The sequence below is a fragment of the Macaca thibetana genome, chromosome 1, assembly GCF_024542745.1.
Source record: "Macaca thibetana thibetana isolate TM-01 chromosome 1, ASM2454274v1, whole genome shotgun sequence".
Lineage (NCBI taxonomy): Eukaryota > Metazoa > Chordata > Mammalia > Primates > Cercopithecidae > Macaca > Macaca thibetana.
The window spans coordinates 63,794,628-63,811,813 of NC_065578.1; the positions used below are offsets into that span (position 1 = coordinate 63,794,628).

The window sequence follows — 17,186 nt, forward strand, 5'->3', positions numbered from 1 at the left end:
CAGATCGTCTGTCAGCAGCTGCCCTCCTTCCCTGTTGGATGGGCTATTCCCTCACATCTGTCAGACTACCCTGAAGTCTCCACAGGCCAATGGAAATTCAGACTGGCCCTATTGCATCTCCAGGTTTTCATCTGTCTTGTCCTGTATCGTTGCCTGCCATGCCCAGGCTCTGTCCTGCTGAGTAAGTTCATGAGGCCCAAACTAGTGGTGATGAGGAGCCATATCATGACAGCGGGCAGTTGCTATCAGTATACCTTTCTGAACAGGTGCTGTTTTGGGGGCAAGTATGGACTGATGTTTGTGTCTTCCCCAAATTCATATGCTGAAGCCCTAACCCCCAATGTGATGGTATTTGGAGGTGGGGCCTTTGGGAGCTAATTAGGGTTAGATGAGGCCATGAGGGTGGAGGCTGCATGATGTGATTTAAGCTTTTGTAAGAAGAGACAGAAACGCTGGAGTCCTCTGCATAAGAAAGGAAGAGACAGACACTCTGACTGCCATGTGTGGATACAAGAAGATTGCCATCTGCAGGCTAGGAAGGAGGGCCCTCACCACACACTGACTCTGCTGTCATCTTGATCTTGGACTTCCCACTTTACAGAACTATGAGAAATAAATATTTGTTGTTTAAGCTGCTCTATAGTATTTGTAGAATAGTTGGAGCTAAGACAGCAAGACTTGCTTTAGAGCAGCTGATATTACCTAGGAAGTAGGTCAAGATATGGAACTAGAGAGGCCCTGAAGTTTCTGATTGGTTTGAATCAGATGAGTAATAGTCATAGGTTATCTGTCTTTGTCTACACTCAGAGGAAGATCTTTTCAATATGGCAAATAATGGTATATTGTGTGGGGGCATGTGACATTAACATATTTAAGTCTCTTCTATGTGCCAGGCAACAAATAAAAATGCATAGTGCAGTGGTTCAAGAGGATGAATTTGATCTAATTATTCTGTTTATTAGCTGTGTGACCTTGGGCAAGTTAGTCAATTGGAATCATCTGTAAAAATAGCATAGGGTGATTATCACGGGCTGTTGTGAAGATTAAAAGGCATCAGGTAAAGTCACATGTCACACAATGCCCTAAACATAGTCAGCAATCAATTAGTTCTAATTATTGTTCTGTTATTGGTTTGTTGGGATAAACAGGGTCTTCAAATGAGGAAAGAACAAGAACAATGTGAAGCAGAAAGTGAGTGGAACAAATGGTGAGTCCTAGGAAATTTTGGAAAAGGACAGAGAAGGCTTCAAAGAGGTTGAAATTGGGCTGGAACCAGAAGGAATAAGTAGAATTTAGATAATTTGATCTGGGAGAGTTCACATTTTTCTTCAGTTTGAGGGAGCTTGTTAGCAGAAAGAGAATTGAGCTAGAGATTAGAAGAAATGGTCTTTTTGTTTTCTACCTTTACTCAGCACCAACTTGGGCAAACCACTGAGCCTCGATTTCCTTGATTGTAAAACTGGGACAGAGAAAATATCTGCTCCGCCTAGCTCCCAGGGTTGTTATAAGGCACAAACGAGACAATTCAGGTAAAAATGCTTTGAAAATGGTAAAATACAACAACACAAGAGTAAGGTCATTATTAGAGTCTTAAAAGAGGATCCCAGAAAAAAGTCTGAGCTGCCCGAGACTGTAATTACCTATCCTGTATGACACAGTGCTTTAGAAGAGTCACTGACAGCTGTAGTAAGGTCATAGCCTACTGCTGACACATCCATCCTGACTGTGTTGACTACGCATCCTTCTCCAAGTACAGAGAATGTTCTTTGGATTCTCCATTCTTACCTAGCCATTGTTAAGTTCCTCAAACAATAATAACCATTACAATAATAGTAGACAGCCACTACCATTTATTTGGCACTTATAATACATTAGACACTCTGCTAAGTACTTTACAAACTTTATCCCTCTTAGTTCTCAAACAACATCACAAAGCAGCTATTATTATATCCAATTTAGAGGTAATTAAGTTGAGGCTTAGAAAAATAACTTGCTTGGTCTCCTTCAGCTAGTAAATGACAGAGCTGAATTTAACTGAAACTTCTTTGACTCCAGCCTTCCCTGCCATTTTGCTTTTAATCTAAGAAAAAATGCTTTCCCCCACAAGACCTTGTGCCAGATTTCCCATGTAGAATTAACCATGAGTTAAATGAATAAAATGGTTAGTTATCATTCAGTTTATTACTTGTAGCTTTATCCTTTTACTTCTCGCTCTGTTGTTAGAAAATTTAGACCCCACAGTATTTCCCCAGTTACTACTACATTTCTAGGCCAGAGACTGTCCACTATAACAGTAAGAATAATCCCTTGTGTTTGTCCTAGTCTTTGTATATTCACTGTGTTTCATTTGAACATCACAATAAGTCCTTTAAGGGATATTATTTCTGTTTTACTCATGAGGAACTGATGCTAAGGGAAGTCAAGGAATTTACCCAAATTCCCAGCTAATAAGTGAGAGAGCTGTATGTCTGTCTGGACCATTACGACTATTACTAATATAAAGAATAGCAGAGAGTTAGAGCATTTCTTATATCTTGTATATGATGTGCAACATGAAACCATGAGAATAGTTTCTATGAAGAACTTTAGAATGCAATGGTGTGATGTTGAGACGTTAAATATTTGTGCTTAAAATTATTTTTATGTCACATACATTCAAATAAACCCTGAAACTTACTAGAAAACAAAATGCAAGGTTTATTCTTGAATATTAAGGCTAAAGTTGAAGGAAATAAGGATCAACTATTAAATTCTTACCACTGCACAAAGGTTTTTGAATGTCAAATGTTAAACTTTTCTACATTCAATAGGAATTTTGCTATGAATCTTCAGTCCCCTAGGGTACATTTCCTGTCTGTGCCTGTCAGCTTCATTGTTATGTATTTTAAATAAAGCTTTCCCTAACATTCAAAACTCCTTCCGGCCCTTCCTTTTAGGAAGCAGACATAAATAAAGTACCCACTATGCCTTTGCATTTTTGTTTTCTTTTACCTTTTTCTAACCATGTGCCTCCCCCACCCCTAGTCTTCTGAAGTGTAAAGCTAAGGTAAAAAGAGCTTTTAAAAAAGGGCTCTGGGGAAGTATGCAAATGACAGAAATGTCTATGGGAAAATTAAGAGAAAAGAAATTCAGCAAGAAAGAAATTCATTGATGTTGTGATGAAACGTTGTCACTGGAGATGATGACAAATTAGAATCCGTTCCCATGGGGACCGCACGCTACCTACTGATCATTTGACCCATGGCTGGATGTTGGCTAGCCTAAGAATTGACCCAAAAGATGACAAGATGGTTTTAGTCCCGTTGTCTCATCAGCATTCAGAAACCCCTTAGGGGATGAAGGGGAAAGGATAAAGAAGGATAAAAGATGAAAGCTGAGCTGTGGAAAGAAAAATGTTTTTAATTACACTGAGGAGGATTGTGGGTCCACCTGTAGCTCTCTGTTGAGAATGTCTTTGTTTTCTTCTGTCTGCAGGGATCATGGCAGGATACAGACCCAGAATCTGTCTGGCCTCTTGGAAGGTTCTGCATTGGCCAGTCGGTCCTCTTCAGTTTATTGGATACATTCAGGATTAACCTCTCTGTGGGCTATCTTTACTCTGAGGTTCTGTTATGCTTGCTGAGGAGCGTGGGCTTGGTTGGCATGCTAAAAGAGATTCCTTTTACAGGGAGAGAGAGAAAAACAAAACAAAACAAAACGCGGTAGTGGAACACAAGATGAGGTTTCCATAGTGTGTCACCATCACATTCCTTGTCAGAAGGACACAGGGAGCTCCTCTCAGGCAGTGAGGTGGAGGGAGGCAAGAGCACCCCGGTAGTCAAGAGACTTTTACGCTCCATATGCCTCAGTTTCTTCACTTGTAAAATGGGAGTCACAATGTTCTCTCACTGTCCTAAAATGGTAGATCAGTCCATTAAGGTGAAATTCTTTAGGAAAATACTGAATTCTGAAGCAAAGGAACAATACAAGCACCCTGTTCTCTTTGTCAGGTTACTAACAAACCAACAAAACCCCCTTGAGTAATTTGAACAATTTAAAATAGTTTAATGTAATTTATTCCACAGTACCCAGGTAATATTAGGTAGGCATCGTTTTGGTGGGTTATTTTTTCTTTTCTTTCTTTCTTCTTTTTTTTTTTTTTTTTTTTTTTTTTTTTTTAGAATTCTTTATAACAAATTTGATCATATCCCCACCTCTTTCTTGGGAGGTAGGGACAGGGTATCACAGGGTGGAGTGCAGTGGCACAATCATGGCTCACTGTAGCCGCAACCTCCCGGGCTTAGGTGATCCTCCCACCTCAGCTCTGGGTAGCTGGGACTACAGATGCACACCAATATGCTTGGCTAATTTTTTCTATTTTTTTGAAGAGACAGTGTCCCACTATGTTGCCCAGGCTGGTCTCAAACTCCTGGGCTCAAGCGATCCACCCGCCTCAGTCTCCCAAAGTGTTGGGATTACAGGTGTGAGCCACTGTGCCTGGCCCTTTTTTTATATTCATGGTAAAATTTAACAATTCTAAACTACTTCAAAGTACTTGATTTTCACAGGAATTTTGAAAAATATTATTAGAAATCATATTAATTTTTAAAAATCTAATTCTTATTATAAAGTAATGAGACTGTGCATAGCTTATGGTATCCTGCCAAGCATTTCACAACATTTGTTAAAATTGATTTGAAAAGAAATGTGGGAAGAGGGTTGATCTCCATATTACAAAGAGAAGCAATGTTGCATGAAGTTTGAAGCCTTGGGATCTGAAGTCAGAATATGGGTTTGAATCCCAGCCCTACCACTTACTAGCTTTGTAACCTTGAGCAAATTACTTACCCTTAGTATCTACTTCTGGAAAATGGAAGTGTGTACCTAATAGGATCCTTCAAAGGATTAAGTTGGTATATGCATGTGAGAGGCCTAAAATTGTGACTTGTACATAGTTGGCACTCAGCAGATATTGGCATTTTTCTTAGTAAGGCAAAGTAGAATGTCACTACATGAAAGACTGCGGAATTTCTGACTGACAGCTGTGAATCCAAGTAGACAGGGCATGCATTTGACACCTTTTATTAAGTGCCATAGGTGTTTGGACTCCGTATTCTTGGTACTTAACTGTCTCTACTGTTGAAGAATGCAGCTGAAGGCCCACCCTAACCAGGAAGGCAAAGGCAGACACTCTACCCTGATCCCCTAATAAAACACACCTCTGCCAGGGCCCCTCTCCCATCAACCAGTCCCCCTGCAATCCCGAGGAACATTCAATTCCGCAGCCAGCCCAGAGTTGAGGATCTTTTAACACTTTGCTCTTTGCCTTATTTGATTATGTTAACAGGAATTCTCAGCTTGTGTGATTTGTCATATTTTAATATTTCAAGCCACCATTGCAGCTTCTTTTAGGTTTGGTTCGTCTGAGGCACCACAGCCAGTGTGTGAGCACGCAGATTTTGAATTTGTATAAGTGAATGGCTCTTTCACTAATTTTGTGGCTTCGGGCTCATCACTTAACTCATTGATATAAAATGAGAATACCCATACTGTAAGGTCCTGGTAGCTATTAAAATTTTGTGAAGAACTCTGAAATCTCTGCAGCAGGTTTACAACTCACAGGGTACAATCTTGATAATTTTGATGATTTAGATGCAGTGCCTACATTTAGGAGCTTCACTTGCTCTAATATGCATATCCTAGGATGGAATTCAGCTGATCCTGCATTTTCCAGTTTTCTGTTGTTGGATAACAAGCCACCCAAAACTTAGTGGCATAAACAAACATGCTTACAAATTCTGTGGGTCAGGATTTTGGCCAGGCACAGCAAGGATGGCTTATCTCTGCTTCATGATGTCCATGACTTCTTCAAGGGGCTAATCTGGGGGCTGAAATTATCTGGAAGTTTCCTGGTTCATGCCACAAACTTGCTCTGGGATGACTTGGCAGACATGCTAAACTGGGGAGCTGCCAACTAAGCACTGACTGTGGCCTCCCCATGTGTCTTGGACTTCTTACAGCTTCGTAGCTGACAGCTACCAAGAGTAAGCATTCCAAGAGACAGGCATGTCCTTTTATGACCTAGCTTGAGGAGTCGCTTAGTATTACTTTCTCTGTACTCCACTAGTAGAACCTATCATAAGGCTACCCAGATTTAAGCAGTGGAGACAGGGGGAAACGTAGACCCCACCTGCCAAAGCGGTAGACCCGTTAAAGAATTAGTAGGAAATTTCTGTAAAACCACCACACTAGGAAGAATGGCACCACACTGGGATTATGGTTCCATCTGCGGATAAATTTGGGCCCCTGACTTCTACCTATAGCAAAGCAGGCCATGCAGACTCTTGCAGCTACTTAACCTGCCATTGTAAAATGAAAGCAGCCATAAACAATACGTAAACAAATGATGATGTTCCAATAAATATTACAGTAAAATTAGAATTTCGTATAACTATTAAATATTAAAAATATTCTCCTTTAAAAAAATTTAAAAGTATAAGAATCATTCTTAGCTCTTATGGCCTATGTAGAAACAGGCAGTGGACCAGATTAGAATATCTGAGTTTAGCTGGATCTCACTTTTTAAAGTTAGAATCTTCCAAATGTGTAGAAGAAACCCTTGGGTATTTCTCAAGTGGAGTTAAATATTAAGAGTATGTGTATGAGAGAGAAGGACATATGATTATAAATTTTGTTTTTATTTTAAAGTGAATTTGTGAAGAAATTTCAAAATTTCGTTCTTTCAATTACATCTTATGTTCATTGTGTTACAATACATTTATTCCCAAGGGCAGTAAAGGACTATACACTCTTAATACTCCTAGGTGGGAAATTAATGATGTTTACTTTATCAGAAGTCATGACCTACAAAGAAAAGGTAGAACTTGCTTCTTGATGGGGCTTCCAGAAATACATATTGTTGTATATTTTAAAAATAAGTATGCTTTAAAATAGTTTATTATTAGAACAGAAGATAAAGTTGATGACTCTCAGGAGTGAATTTTAAAAATCTTTATCACTTTATTAAACATTTTTTCTATGTCTACAATGCCAGGCAATGTTCTAGAGCTTGAAGATACAGTGGTGAACAAAAACATATGTCGTATGTTATCTTTTAACATCTGGCTATCTCACGAGACTGTGTGTCCTAACAGTGCTTGTAGTCTCATGAGATAGCCAGATGTTTAAAAACAAAAAAACAAAAATAGCATTAAATTTAATGTGTGTATTGAGAGGGCTTATGCAGGGCATTATGAGAATATAAGGTTTTCAAGCTGGGCCTGTTGCTCTGACATCCTCTACTGCCCATTGAATGTGAAAATCTTGGAAAAAAGGATTGTTAGATTAGTTGCAAGCTGCTGTTTAAAAACCATGTTAATGCATTTGATAATGAGTGAATAGTCCTCTTTCCATATTTGGGCCACATGTGATGGCCTGTTTAATATTACTTTGGGGAAGGAAAAACAAAGAATGAAAAAAATGCATTTGTTGAAATGTACAGGATTTTTTTTTCCCTGATAAGTTATCATTTTGGATGGGTGGAGAATTCAAATAGAAAAACAGTTTGAAACCTATTGACTGAATTACAGATTGGGATAATTTACTGATTTTTCTCTAAATCAGAGTTTTTCTGAGTAACAAAATCATTTATACACCAAACCCTAGTAACGCACAATTTATCCATGTAACAAATGTGCTCATGTACCCCCGAACCTAAAATAAAAGTTGGAAAAGAAAAAATAAATTGGTGAGAGTCATACCCAAGAATAGCCCTTAAATAAAACATCTGGTTAATAATTATTTGACTGCAATCAGAGGATACTGCTAAAGATTTTTAGAGGGCCCCTGAAAGGGTTATATTAATATCCTTAATAAAATGTGAATTTTTTGCTTAAAAAATTATTTTCCAGCACCTGTTAAAAAATCAATCAATCGAGGTTTCGAGGTTTCTCATCTGGGCTATTAGTGACGTTTGAACCAGGTAATTCTTGGTTTGAGGATGCTGTCCTGTGCATTGTAGGATGCTTAGGAGAATCCCTGGCCTCTATCTATCTACTTTGCAGCATTCTCCACCCAGTTGTGACGATCAAAATTTTCTCCAAATGTCCCCTGAGGATGGCAAAGCCACCAGTTTTCTAAATTAAACTGGGTTTATATGTTTTAATGCAATGACCTCAATGAGGAAAACCTACTTTATTTCAATAGTCTAGGTCAGGAAGGAGTCTAGGTCAGGGAGTATTGTGAGTCATCTTATAAATTTTCAAGACCCACAACTCCTCCTTTGAAAATGATAAAATGAATTTGGACAACCCATTATCCAATTAAACACTATACTCATATCCCTTTGTTATGTCTGGAAGTTTTTCTAAACTTTATAGCTTATGTAATTTCTAGCAAGGCTGAGAACCTGTTATTTAATTGAGACCCTGAAAGCTATAGAATATCCCTGGAACAAAATCAAGATTTAAAATTGGCTTGAAAATAACAAATGAAGATATTTTGATTTGACTCCATGTTCTCAGCCTGGAAGCTATTGGATTGTGTGAGACGCATGACCCAAAGGAGATGATTAGTTTTCCTCCAGTGTGATCATAATGAATAGCACTACAAAACCAATTAGCTATAATTCTATCAGTCATTTCATTTGGGTAACATTTTGTTTAAGGGGAAGAAAAAACACAGTTTTCCTTGGAGATCTGTGATGAAGCTGTGGTATTTGATAGGAACAATGGAGGAAAAAGCAGTATGCTCACCAATTTGCTTTTATTATTCCTGCATGAAAGTAAATCATGATGAAGTGTTCTGTTCACAGCAGTTAAGGAAGGCATTTGTTCATCTTAAAGGTGTAGCAGACCAAACACAAGTGTATTTCTAAGTGGATATTTCATTTCTATGAATTGTACAACTCCAGGGAATTGCCATTCACATGGAAGACTGAGAGTGGTATCCCCTGGGACTGTGTAGCAGAGGGTACTGAATGTTGTTTCCTTTCCTTCTGTTATTACCCCCCTTGAAAAACTGTGAACCCGGAACCACAAGTAGCAGATAATGTCTCTTCTCTTTATTCTCCCAGTCATTGTCGTTGCTCTGTAACACGCAATGCCCACTGTCACGCTGACAATAATGTCAACAGTCTTTGTTTTCCTTTTTCCAGCAAGGTATTTTATGGATAGGTATTGTTCTATTTAACGTGCCATCATCTGTTACAAGAAGATATAATTTTACTGTTGTCTGAGTATCCTTCTATGACTTCTGGGCATTGTGCAATTTTTATCTCAACCCACACAGTGGAATAGGACTTGGGTGTGTGTTGTTTGTTTTACTTGAATTGTAATATATGCAGCTTGTGACACAAATTATTAGTTTATTAGGAAACAAATACAATGAGTTATTGTCATGGACTTTCGATTTATTTTGCTCACTGTCATCCCACAGCTAGCCAAAAAAATCCGAGAGAAGTTCAACCGTTACTTGGATGTGGTCAATCGGAACAAGCAAGTTGTAGAAGCATCCTATACGGCTCACCTAACCTCTCCCCTAACTGCAATTCAAGACTGCTGTACTATCCCACCTTCCATGATGGAGTAAGACTTTAAAACTTTTTGTTGTTGTATAAACCAGAAATTGAATTGCTTACATGTTTCATTTCATATTCAAAATACCTGTGTTTATTTACTGCAAATTGTGTAGCTTATTTCCCACTATTTGAGATAAGCCCTTTATCTTTAGATAGACAAGTGTTTTTTAAAGAAATGTGATTCAGTGTTGTATAGCCAGGAAATTCCTGGACCCTCCCTACCCACCTTTTTTTTCCTGATGAAATTCAAGTTGAGGAATATCAACTATTTATTTGAGTACAGAAACTAAATCTAGAAAATTGGAAATGCTTTGTTATGAGTCAACTATTAAGCCATGTCACTTGCTTAATTTAAAGGAGTGCCTTTTGTCTTTAAAAGAGTAACCAAAAATTCCCACTCCTTACTTTAGTAGATACTATCTTTAAAACTCCTATGGGAAATGTGGTTTCAGATCATATTGAAACAGATTTGTATCTGCATGGTTGAGGATTTTTTATTTATTGGTCTAGTGATATTCACATCTGAAGGGGTATAGGGCTATGGGATGCTGGAAATTGTAGTGGAAAGAACACTTATCTGGAGGTACAAAGAGCTTAGTTTTAAGTTTGACTTGGTCTTTAATTAGCTGTGTGTCCTTTATCAAGTTACTTAATGTTTATTTTTATGCTCAGTTTTCTACCAGTGTGGAAAATAATCTTATAGCAATTTTCTAGTGCTACTTAGAATAAATAAAAGATATTAATACATTAAAAAAATATGAGTGTACATGTTAATTAGTATTTATTATTCCTCTCTTTGCATGACAAGTGCTCTTGTGGCTAGGCAAAGGATGGATATAACTTTTTTGGTGGTTAAATGATGCTTTGTTTCCATAAGCAAGTTTTTACTTATTATGATTTCTTACTGGGCTTTGTAGGTAGCAGGGCATCCTCAAGTCATTTTATTTATCCATTTCTATGATGTTAAGATGCGCCTTTGTCTGGCTTACCCTATCTGTGGCCTGAAGAAACTCATACTAGTTGTTCTCTAAGCTAAATGGAAAGCGTATATAATTTGGAATGAGACTGTCTGGATAGGAATTCTACCCCTAACAATACCCACATGGTCTTTCAATATTTGGTGTCTTTGAGCAACCCTGTCTTTATTTCTGGAAAGAGAACAATAACTAAGACTCCAGGATGTTGTGAACATTTCAGTGAAATCAAACATGAAAATATTTTGTAAACTGTAATGTTCTAAACAAGTATTCGCTGTAATATTAAATATTTGTATACCTTCATATCAGAGTGAACATTTCAATTTTTGTTTGTTAGGTATTAGTTCCTTCTCACACTGCTAATAAAGACATACTTGAGACTGGGTAATTTATAAAGGAAAAGAGGTTTAGTGGACTCACAGTTCCACATGGCTAGGGAGGCCTCACAATCATGGTGGAAGGGAAGGAGGAGCAAAGACACATCTTACATGGTGACAGGAAAGAGCGTGTGCAGGGGAAGTGCCCTTTATAAAACCATCAGATCTCGTGAAACTTACTCACTGTCACGAGAACAGCAGAGGAAAACCTACCCTGCTGATTCAATCACCTACCACTGGGTCCCTCCCATGATATGTGGGGATTATGGGAGCTACAATTCAAGATGAGATTTAGGTGGGGACACAGCCAAACTATATCAGATATAATCAAAGATTATCTTTTATATTGGGGCACCTGTAACTTAATGTTTTGACAAACTTATCACTAACTAAAAATAAAATGAGAGTCCAGTTGGGTTTTGGGCCCAAAGCAGAAACCATTTTCAGGGCAGGGAGAACAGATAGTAAGGAAAGGAGAATTTCTTAGAGCTAGATTTATGTGTTTTTCTCCTAGGGAAAGACATGTGGCAATGTCTAGATGCATTTTCAGTTGTCACAACTTAAAGGCTGGAGGAAATACTTGCTCCTGGCATCTCGTGAGTAGAGTCCAGGGATACTGCTACACATCCTATAATATTCAGGACAGCTTCCCCAAGACAAATAATTACCTTGCCCAAAATGTCAGTAGTGCCAAGGTTAAAAAACCCTGGCTTAGCAGATTGGGGATCTTCGTAAATTCCTAAGTAGAACTAGTGCTCTAGAGGGGGAAAAACCCGAAACTTGAATCGGCTGGCTGCTACTGGTGAATCTACCCAATCAATTGCCACCTGGTGAATTTCTATGACTATTTCAAGGAGCAACTCAACAATTGCCTTTTCTTCATAGTTTCCAATTACCTCTTTCTTTCCTCTCCTTATTTCATTTTGTCCCTGGAAGAATTTATTGCTCTCTCATATTTATTCCTATAGTAATTTCCATACATCTGTATATAGTGTAGAACTTAATGTATCAGACCTTGTTGTGAGTCAGCCTCCCTTTCTGTTCTGGGCAGGAATTACGCCTCATCTTTTTTTACCCCTAGCACCTGGTCCTTGTGTTTAATTTTTATACTATTTGTTGGCATCTGAATTGATCTAAATTGATATAGGACGGAGTAAGAGGGTACCTACTCTCTCGAAATTTGTAAGTTACTGGGTGATGGAGTGGCAAAAATTGAGCGTAATTAATAGGGCAAAATGTGACATAGCAGAGAGGTATTGTGGTTCCTCAAAGCAGAGAACTATACCAGATAGGTTGTATCAGAAATGATTTTATGAACTTTAGAAATATGCCTCTTACTTGATTTGGCCATTAGGAGGAACATCACAAAAATATATATAATATAAACATGTAAAGAAAAATATTGTAGTACCATTTAGAATGGAGAAAATTATAAATACTCTAAATTTCTAACAATAGAGGATTAGTTAGGAAAATTGTATCACATCCATATATACGAGATGGTAAGATGCAGCCATGCTGTTGAAGCTGACCTGTGAGAACGGTCAGACATGCATACATTATACTTGATATTAGCCAAAAAGCCAAGAACACACATGTGTGCATTAAGTTTGGGAGTAAAGACAGTGATTTCCATTTTGAATATGTTGAGATAAGGGTTCAGGTCTGGGACAGAGGCCATCTAGTTTGGTAAAACCCAGTGGTCAACCTTTTTGTTAATACAATGAAACATAAAATATAGTTTCTGCCCTTTGGGAACTTCTCATTTAGTTGAGTTGAACATCCATGAGACTTTAACTGTACCCCTAGAAAAATACATACCGAGTAAACAGATTAGTAGGAGAGAATATTCCTCCTTCAGAGGTGGGGCCTCTGCACTGAATGCTGAAGATGCAGTGTTGTCTCCTGACCAGGAGTAGTTGACAGAGCCAAGGACTGCTTGGGGTGGATCTTGGAAAACCAAGGCAGTTCTGAAGGTAAAGCTGAACAATCAGAGAATGTACAGATTAGCAATACAAGGAACCTCCTTCAACAAGTTTTAGATACCTGACAACAGAGATCTTTTGTAACAGGAAGTGGCCTGTAAGGACTCCTTTCTATTATACTGTGTCTACTTGACTTTAAATGGAGCCCACTTTCCAGTGAAATGTGTGAAGGAATTTTGGGAGTGAACCCTGAGCTGATACTTTTCTAGACGTTGGCTGAACACAAGCACTTTGTAAAATTAGAGGAACACCTCAGTTTTTTAATGAAGATTTAAAAATGGAAAGAGTTCGTAGTATATTGTTGGAGTGAACAAGGGTACAAATTCTCAGCTAGCAACCTTTGTTCTAGTCCCTCAGAAAGTGCTTATCTACATATTCTAATGGCTGGGGTGCCTGCTGAACACATTTTCAGTTCACACCTTCCTTTTTTCTTTTTGGAGATAGAGTCTCACTCTGTCACCCAGGATGGAGTATGATGGCGCCATCTTTGCTCACTTCAACCTCCACCTCCCAGGCTCAAGCGCTTCTCGTGCCTCAGTCTCCAAAGAAGCTGGGACTACAGGGGCATGTCACCATGCCCAGCTACTTTTTGTATTTTTAGTAGAGATGGGGTTTCACCATGTTGGCCAGGCTGGTCTCAAGCTTCTGACCTTAGGTGATCCACCCACCTTGGCCTCACAAAGTACTGGAATTACAGGCTTGAGCCATGCTTGAGCAACTGCACCCTGATGACACTTTCCTATATTCCAGTCCTTCCAAAAATGTCTCCATTTTGAATCTCAGCAACTTCATGTTGGAGTTAGGTGAGGAAAGGAAGATCTCCTAGTCTTTTGAAGCAGTGTAAGCATGTGATTAAAAACTTTTTTAATCATAGGGAGATTTGGTTTTGAATCTCATGAACTCGTATGTGGACCTTTGGAAGTCACTTATTCTGAGCCTCAGTTTCCTCATCAGGGAGATGAGGATAATGAGAGTACCCAACTCACATGGTTGTTATAGGGGAGATGTTTTTAGGTTGTACTTAGACATTTTTAAAATTTGATTATGTATTTATTTCAATATTCCCTGTGTTAACAGTTTTTCTCTAATGGCAATAACAAAGTTTCTTTTAAAAGAAATGTAGCTGAATAAAATTGAACTATTTTAAATGAAAACATTAAGTGAATGTGACCAAATGTTTGAAAAGTGATAGAGATGTAGTAGTGACTAAAGTTCATGAAAAATGGGCTCAAGGTTATTGCTAAAGTCCTTCCAAACGGTAAGATATTATAGTTCTATGAGGCAAACTCTTTGAAATGATTTATGCCTATGGACTGTATCTTGCCATGTGTGTATGTATTAATACTACCTTTATAATAAATATAAGCAATTGGACCTCAGATAAGAGACCCCCAGTCTTAGTGCTGAATCTTCTTCATTCTTAAGTCATCTGGGCCTTATGAACTTTTTTTTTTTTTTAACTCAGCACTGACCCGATAGTATGATAGCTGTTTGTTATTAACATTTTAAGTGCCTGTGGCCTATTGACCTTGCTGCTTCTCCAAATATATTAAAGGTTAGAACTAGACAATGTTTTTATAAGTAATTTTAACTAATGGTTAATTTTTACTTTTTGTCTCAGGCCTAACTTTTCATTTTTAATGATTTATAATCCATATTTGGTTTTCTTCACTACTGCTTAATAGTACGTATTTTTTAAAAATACAATGCCTAGTTCTGAAGAGAGAGGAGCTTTAAAGAGCTCTATTATAGAGCATTCTGAAGAATACACCCTGAAGGCTATAGTATGATGACAACAGAGAGAACCTGCAAAGTGGCAGAAAATTAATTTTTCAGGTGGGTTTGATACTTTCCTTCTCAGACCAGTCAACTCTTAAAATTCTTGCACAGGAGCCTTAAAAGTTAATTATTCTTCACAAGGTGCTGCATAGTGATTAGGTACTCTGTCAATGTTTGTTGTTGAAGGAATGATCTAAAGAATTCACATTCTTCAATATGGAAAAAAATAGGCTAAGTTTAATCAAAAACAAACTCATTTTCAATGGTATCACTTAAAAAAACATAGTTTTGAGAGTGGGCTCATTTATTTATATAATTTAATTCGCAGCTCCCTTTGTGTTCCTTTAGTGAGGTGCTAGGGATGCAGGAGATCCTGGGCTCTCCCACAAGGAGTGAACAAGTACATAATTACACCCATGGACTATATCTGACCTGCAGGTATATTTTTTCGGCCCTCACGTGTTTTAAAGGTTTTTAAATTTGTAAATTTTAAAATCTGTTGCCAACATTTAAACTTTGAAAGATTAGCAATTTAAAAATCCAAAGTCTCTGTCTTCTTGTGAAAAATCAGAAGATTTGGCAATACTGGATCCACACTGCTGCTTGGTAACAGTCTGCTTTCATGAAGAGCAGCTCCCCTTTCAAGACAGGGGATGAGTTCCTGATCTGATATGTTACACCCAATCTATTTCCCTGATTTATATCACCTGTTTGGCCCACCTTAGCATGTGAATTTGCAATTCCTGACCTGAAAAGACCATACAATGTTAATAGATTTGACTTAAGAAAAATGTCTTATCCATGTGCATTCCCTGCTATGCCAACTTAAAAATGTCCATTCTCAGGCCGGGCGCGGTGGCTCAAGCCTGTAATCCCAGCACTTTGGGAGGCCGAGGCGGGCGGATCACAAGGTCAGGAGATCGAGACCACAGTGAAACCCCGTCTCTACTAAAAATACAAAAAATTAGCCGGGCGCGGTGGCGGGCGCCTGTAGTCCCAGCTACTCAGGAGGCTGAGGCAGGAGAATGGCGGGAACCCGGGAGGCGGAGCTTGCAGTGAGCCGAGATCGCGCCACTGCACTCCAGCCTGGGCAACAGCGTGAGACTCCGTCTCAAAAAAAAAAAAAAAAAAAAAAAAAAATGTCCATTCTCATTCTCTCAAGTTTTTAAAGAATATAATTCCTTTAGGCATAACACTAAGAATAGCTATCCCTGAAACCCAGCTTGCCACAGAGATGAGATTCTGATGTGTGCTTCTAAAGCTATCATTTATTCAGCAGGCCCTACTGATCCTTGGTTTTTATATAAACAAATCAATACTTTTTTGTTTTTCTTCTTAAGACAGAGTCTCGCTCTGTTGCCCAGTCTGGAGTGCAGTGGCATCTCATGCCTCAGCCTGCTGAGTAGCTGTGATTACTGCATTCTTCATCAGTAGAGACAGTTAAGTACCAAGAATACGGAGTCTGAACACCTATGGCACTTAATAAAAGGTGTCAAATGCATGCTCTGTCTACTTGGATTCACAGCTGTCAGTCAGAAATTCCCCAGTCTTTCATGTAGTGACATCCTATCTTGCCTTACTAAGAAAATGCCACACCTAGCTAATTTTTGTATTTTTGTAGAGATGGGGTTTCACTGTGTTGGCCAGGATGGTCTCGAACTCCTGGACTCAAGTGATCCACCTGCCTCAGCCTTCCAAAGTGCTGGGATTACAGGCATGAGCCACCACACCAGGCCCAGATCAATAATTTTATTTTCCACATCGCTTAATTGATGTATCTATTTCTTTCCCCAATTTCTTCTATAGATTTTACTACCTGTTGGTATTCTTTTTTTTTTTTTTTTTTTTTTTTGGTGTCTTTATTTAAAAAGAAAGGGGCAAAGGGGAGGATAAGCTAGGGAGGAAATACTGGAAAGATGAATTTAGATTTTTATTCTTTTTTGTATCTCCAAGTGGGGTTCAGTGCTGTTATCCTCATTTAGTTAATGCATGTTAATTGACTAATCATGGTAAGAACTGACATTAAGGCATCTATGTCTGGCTTGATGAGCAAATCGATGCTCTGATGGAGCTAGAGTAAGTAAGCAACTTGTTTCCAAGGTTCTCTGAAGTCAGTCACCTGGAGCTGGAAGATTTCAGCTGAATAGATAATTCTCTCAGGGGAGACTGAAAAAGCTTCACTGATTCCAAAAATGAAGAAACTCTTGGAACCATTGTCAAATTGGATTCCTGCTATTTTACAGGGAGCTCTTTGAGTTGAGGCATCCACTGAGATTGATACAGTCACTGTGGAAGGCAGATAGGACTCATCTCATCTTCTAAGAACACAAATTTAGTGCATTTCCAGCTGGCACCCACTTGAATTACATGATTTCAGGAATCCCATCTTATTCAGCCTCTTGAGGGTATTGTGCTACAGACAAAGCAACTAACATAGGTTCTGATGCAAGAACACAGGCTCCTGATCATAATAATTCTCATGAATAGCACCATTATAACCCTGTGTTAGATA

The 17,186-nt window shown here is 38.4% G+C and overlaps 1 protein-coding gene across 1 annotated transcript in view; it reads left to right on the plus strand.

Moving 5' to 3' along the window:
• CACHD1 (cache domain containing 1) overlaps window positions 1-17,186 on the plus strand; it is a 225,867-nt gene that overhangs the window by 103,596 nt on the left and 105,085 nt on the right. The window contains exon 3 of the mRNA XM_050757476.1: window positions 9,415-9,563. Coding sequence (XP_050613433.1) covers window positions 9,415-9,563 — 149 coding nt within the window. The remainder of the gene's footprint in view (window positions 1-9,414; window positions 9,564-17,186) is intronic.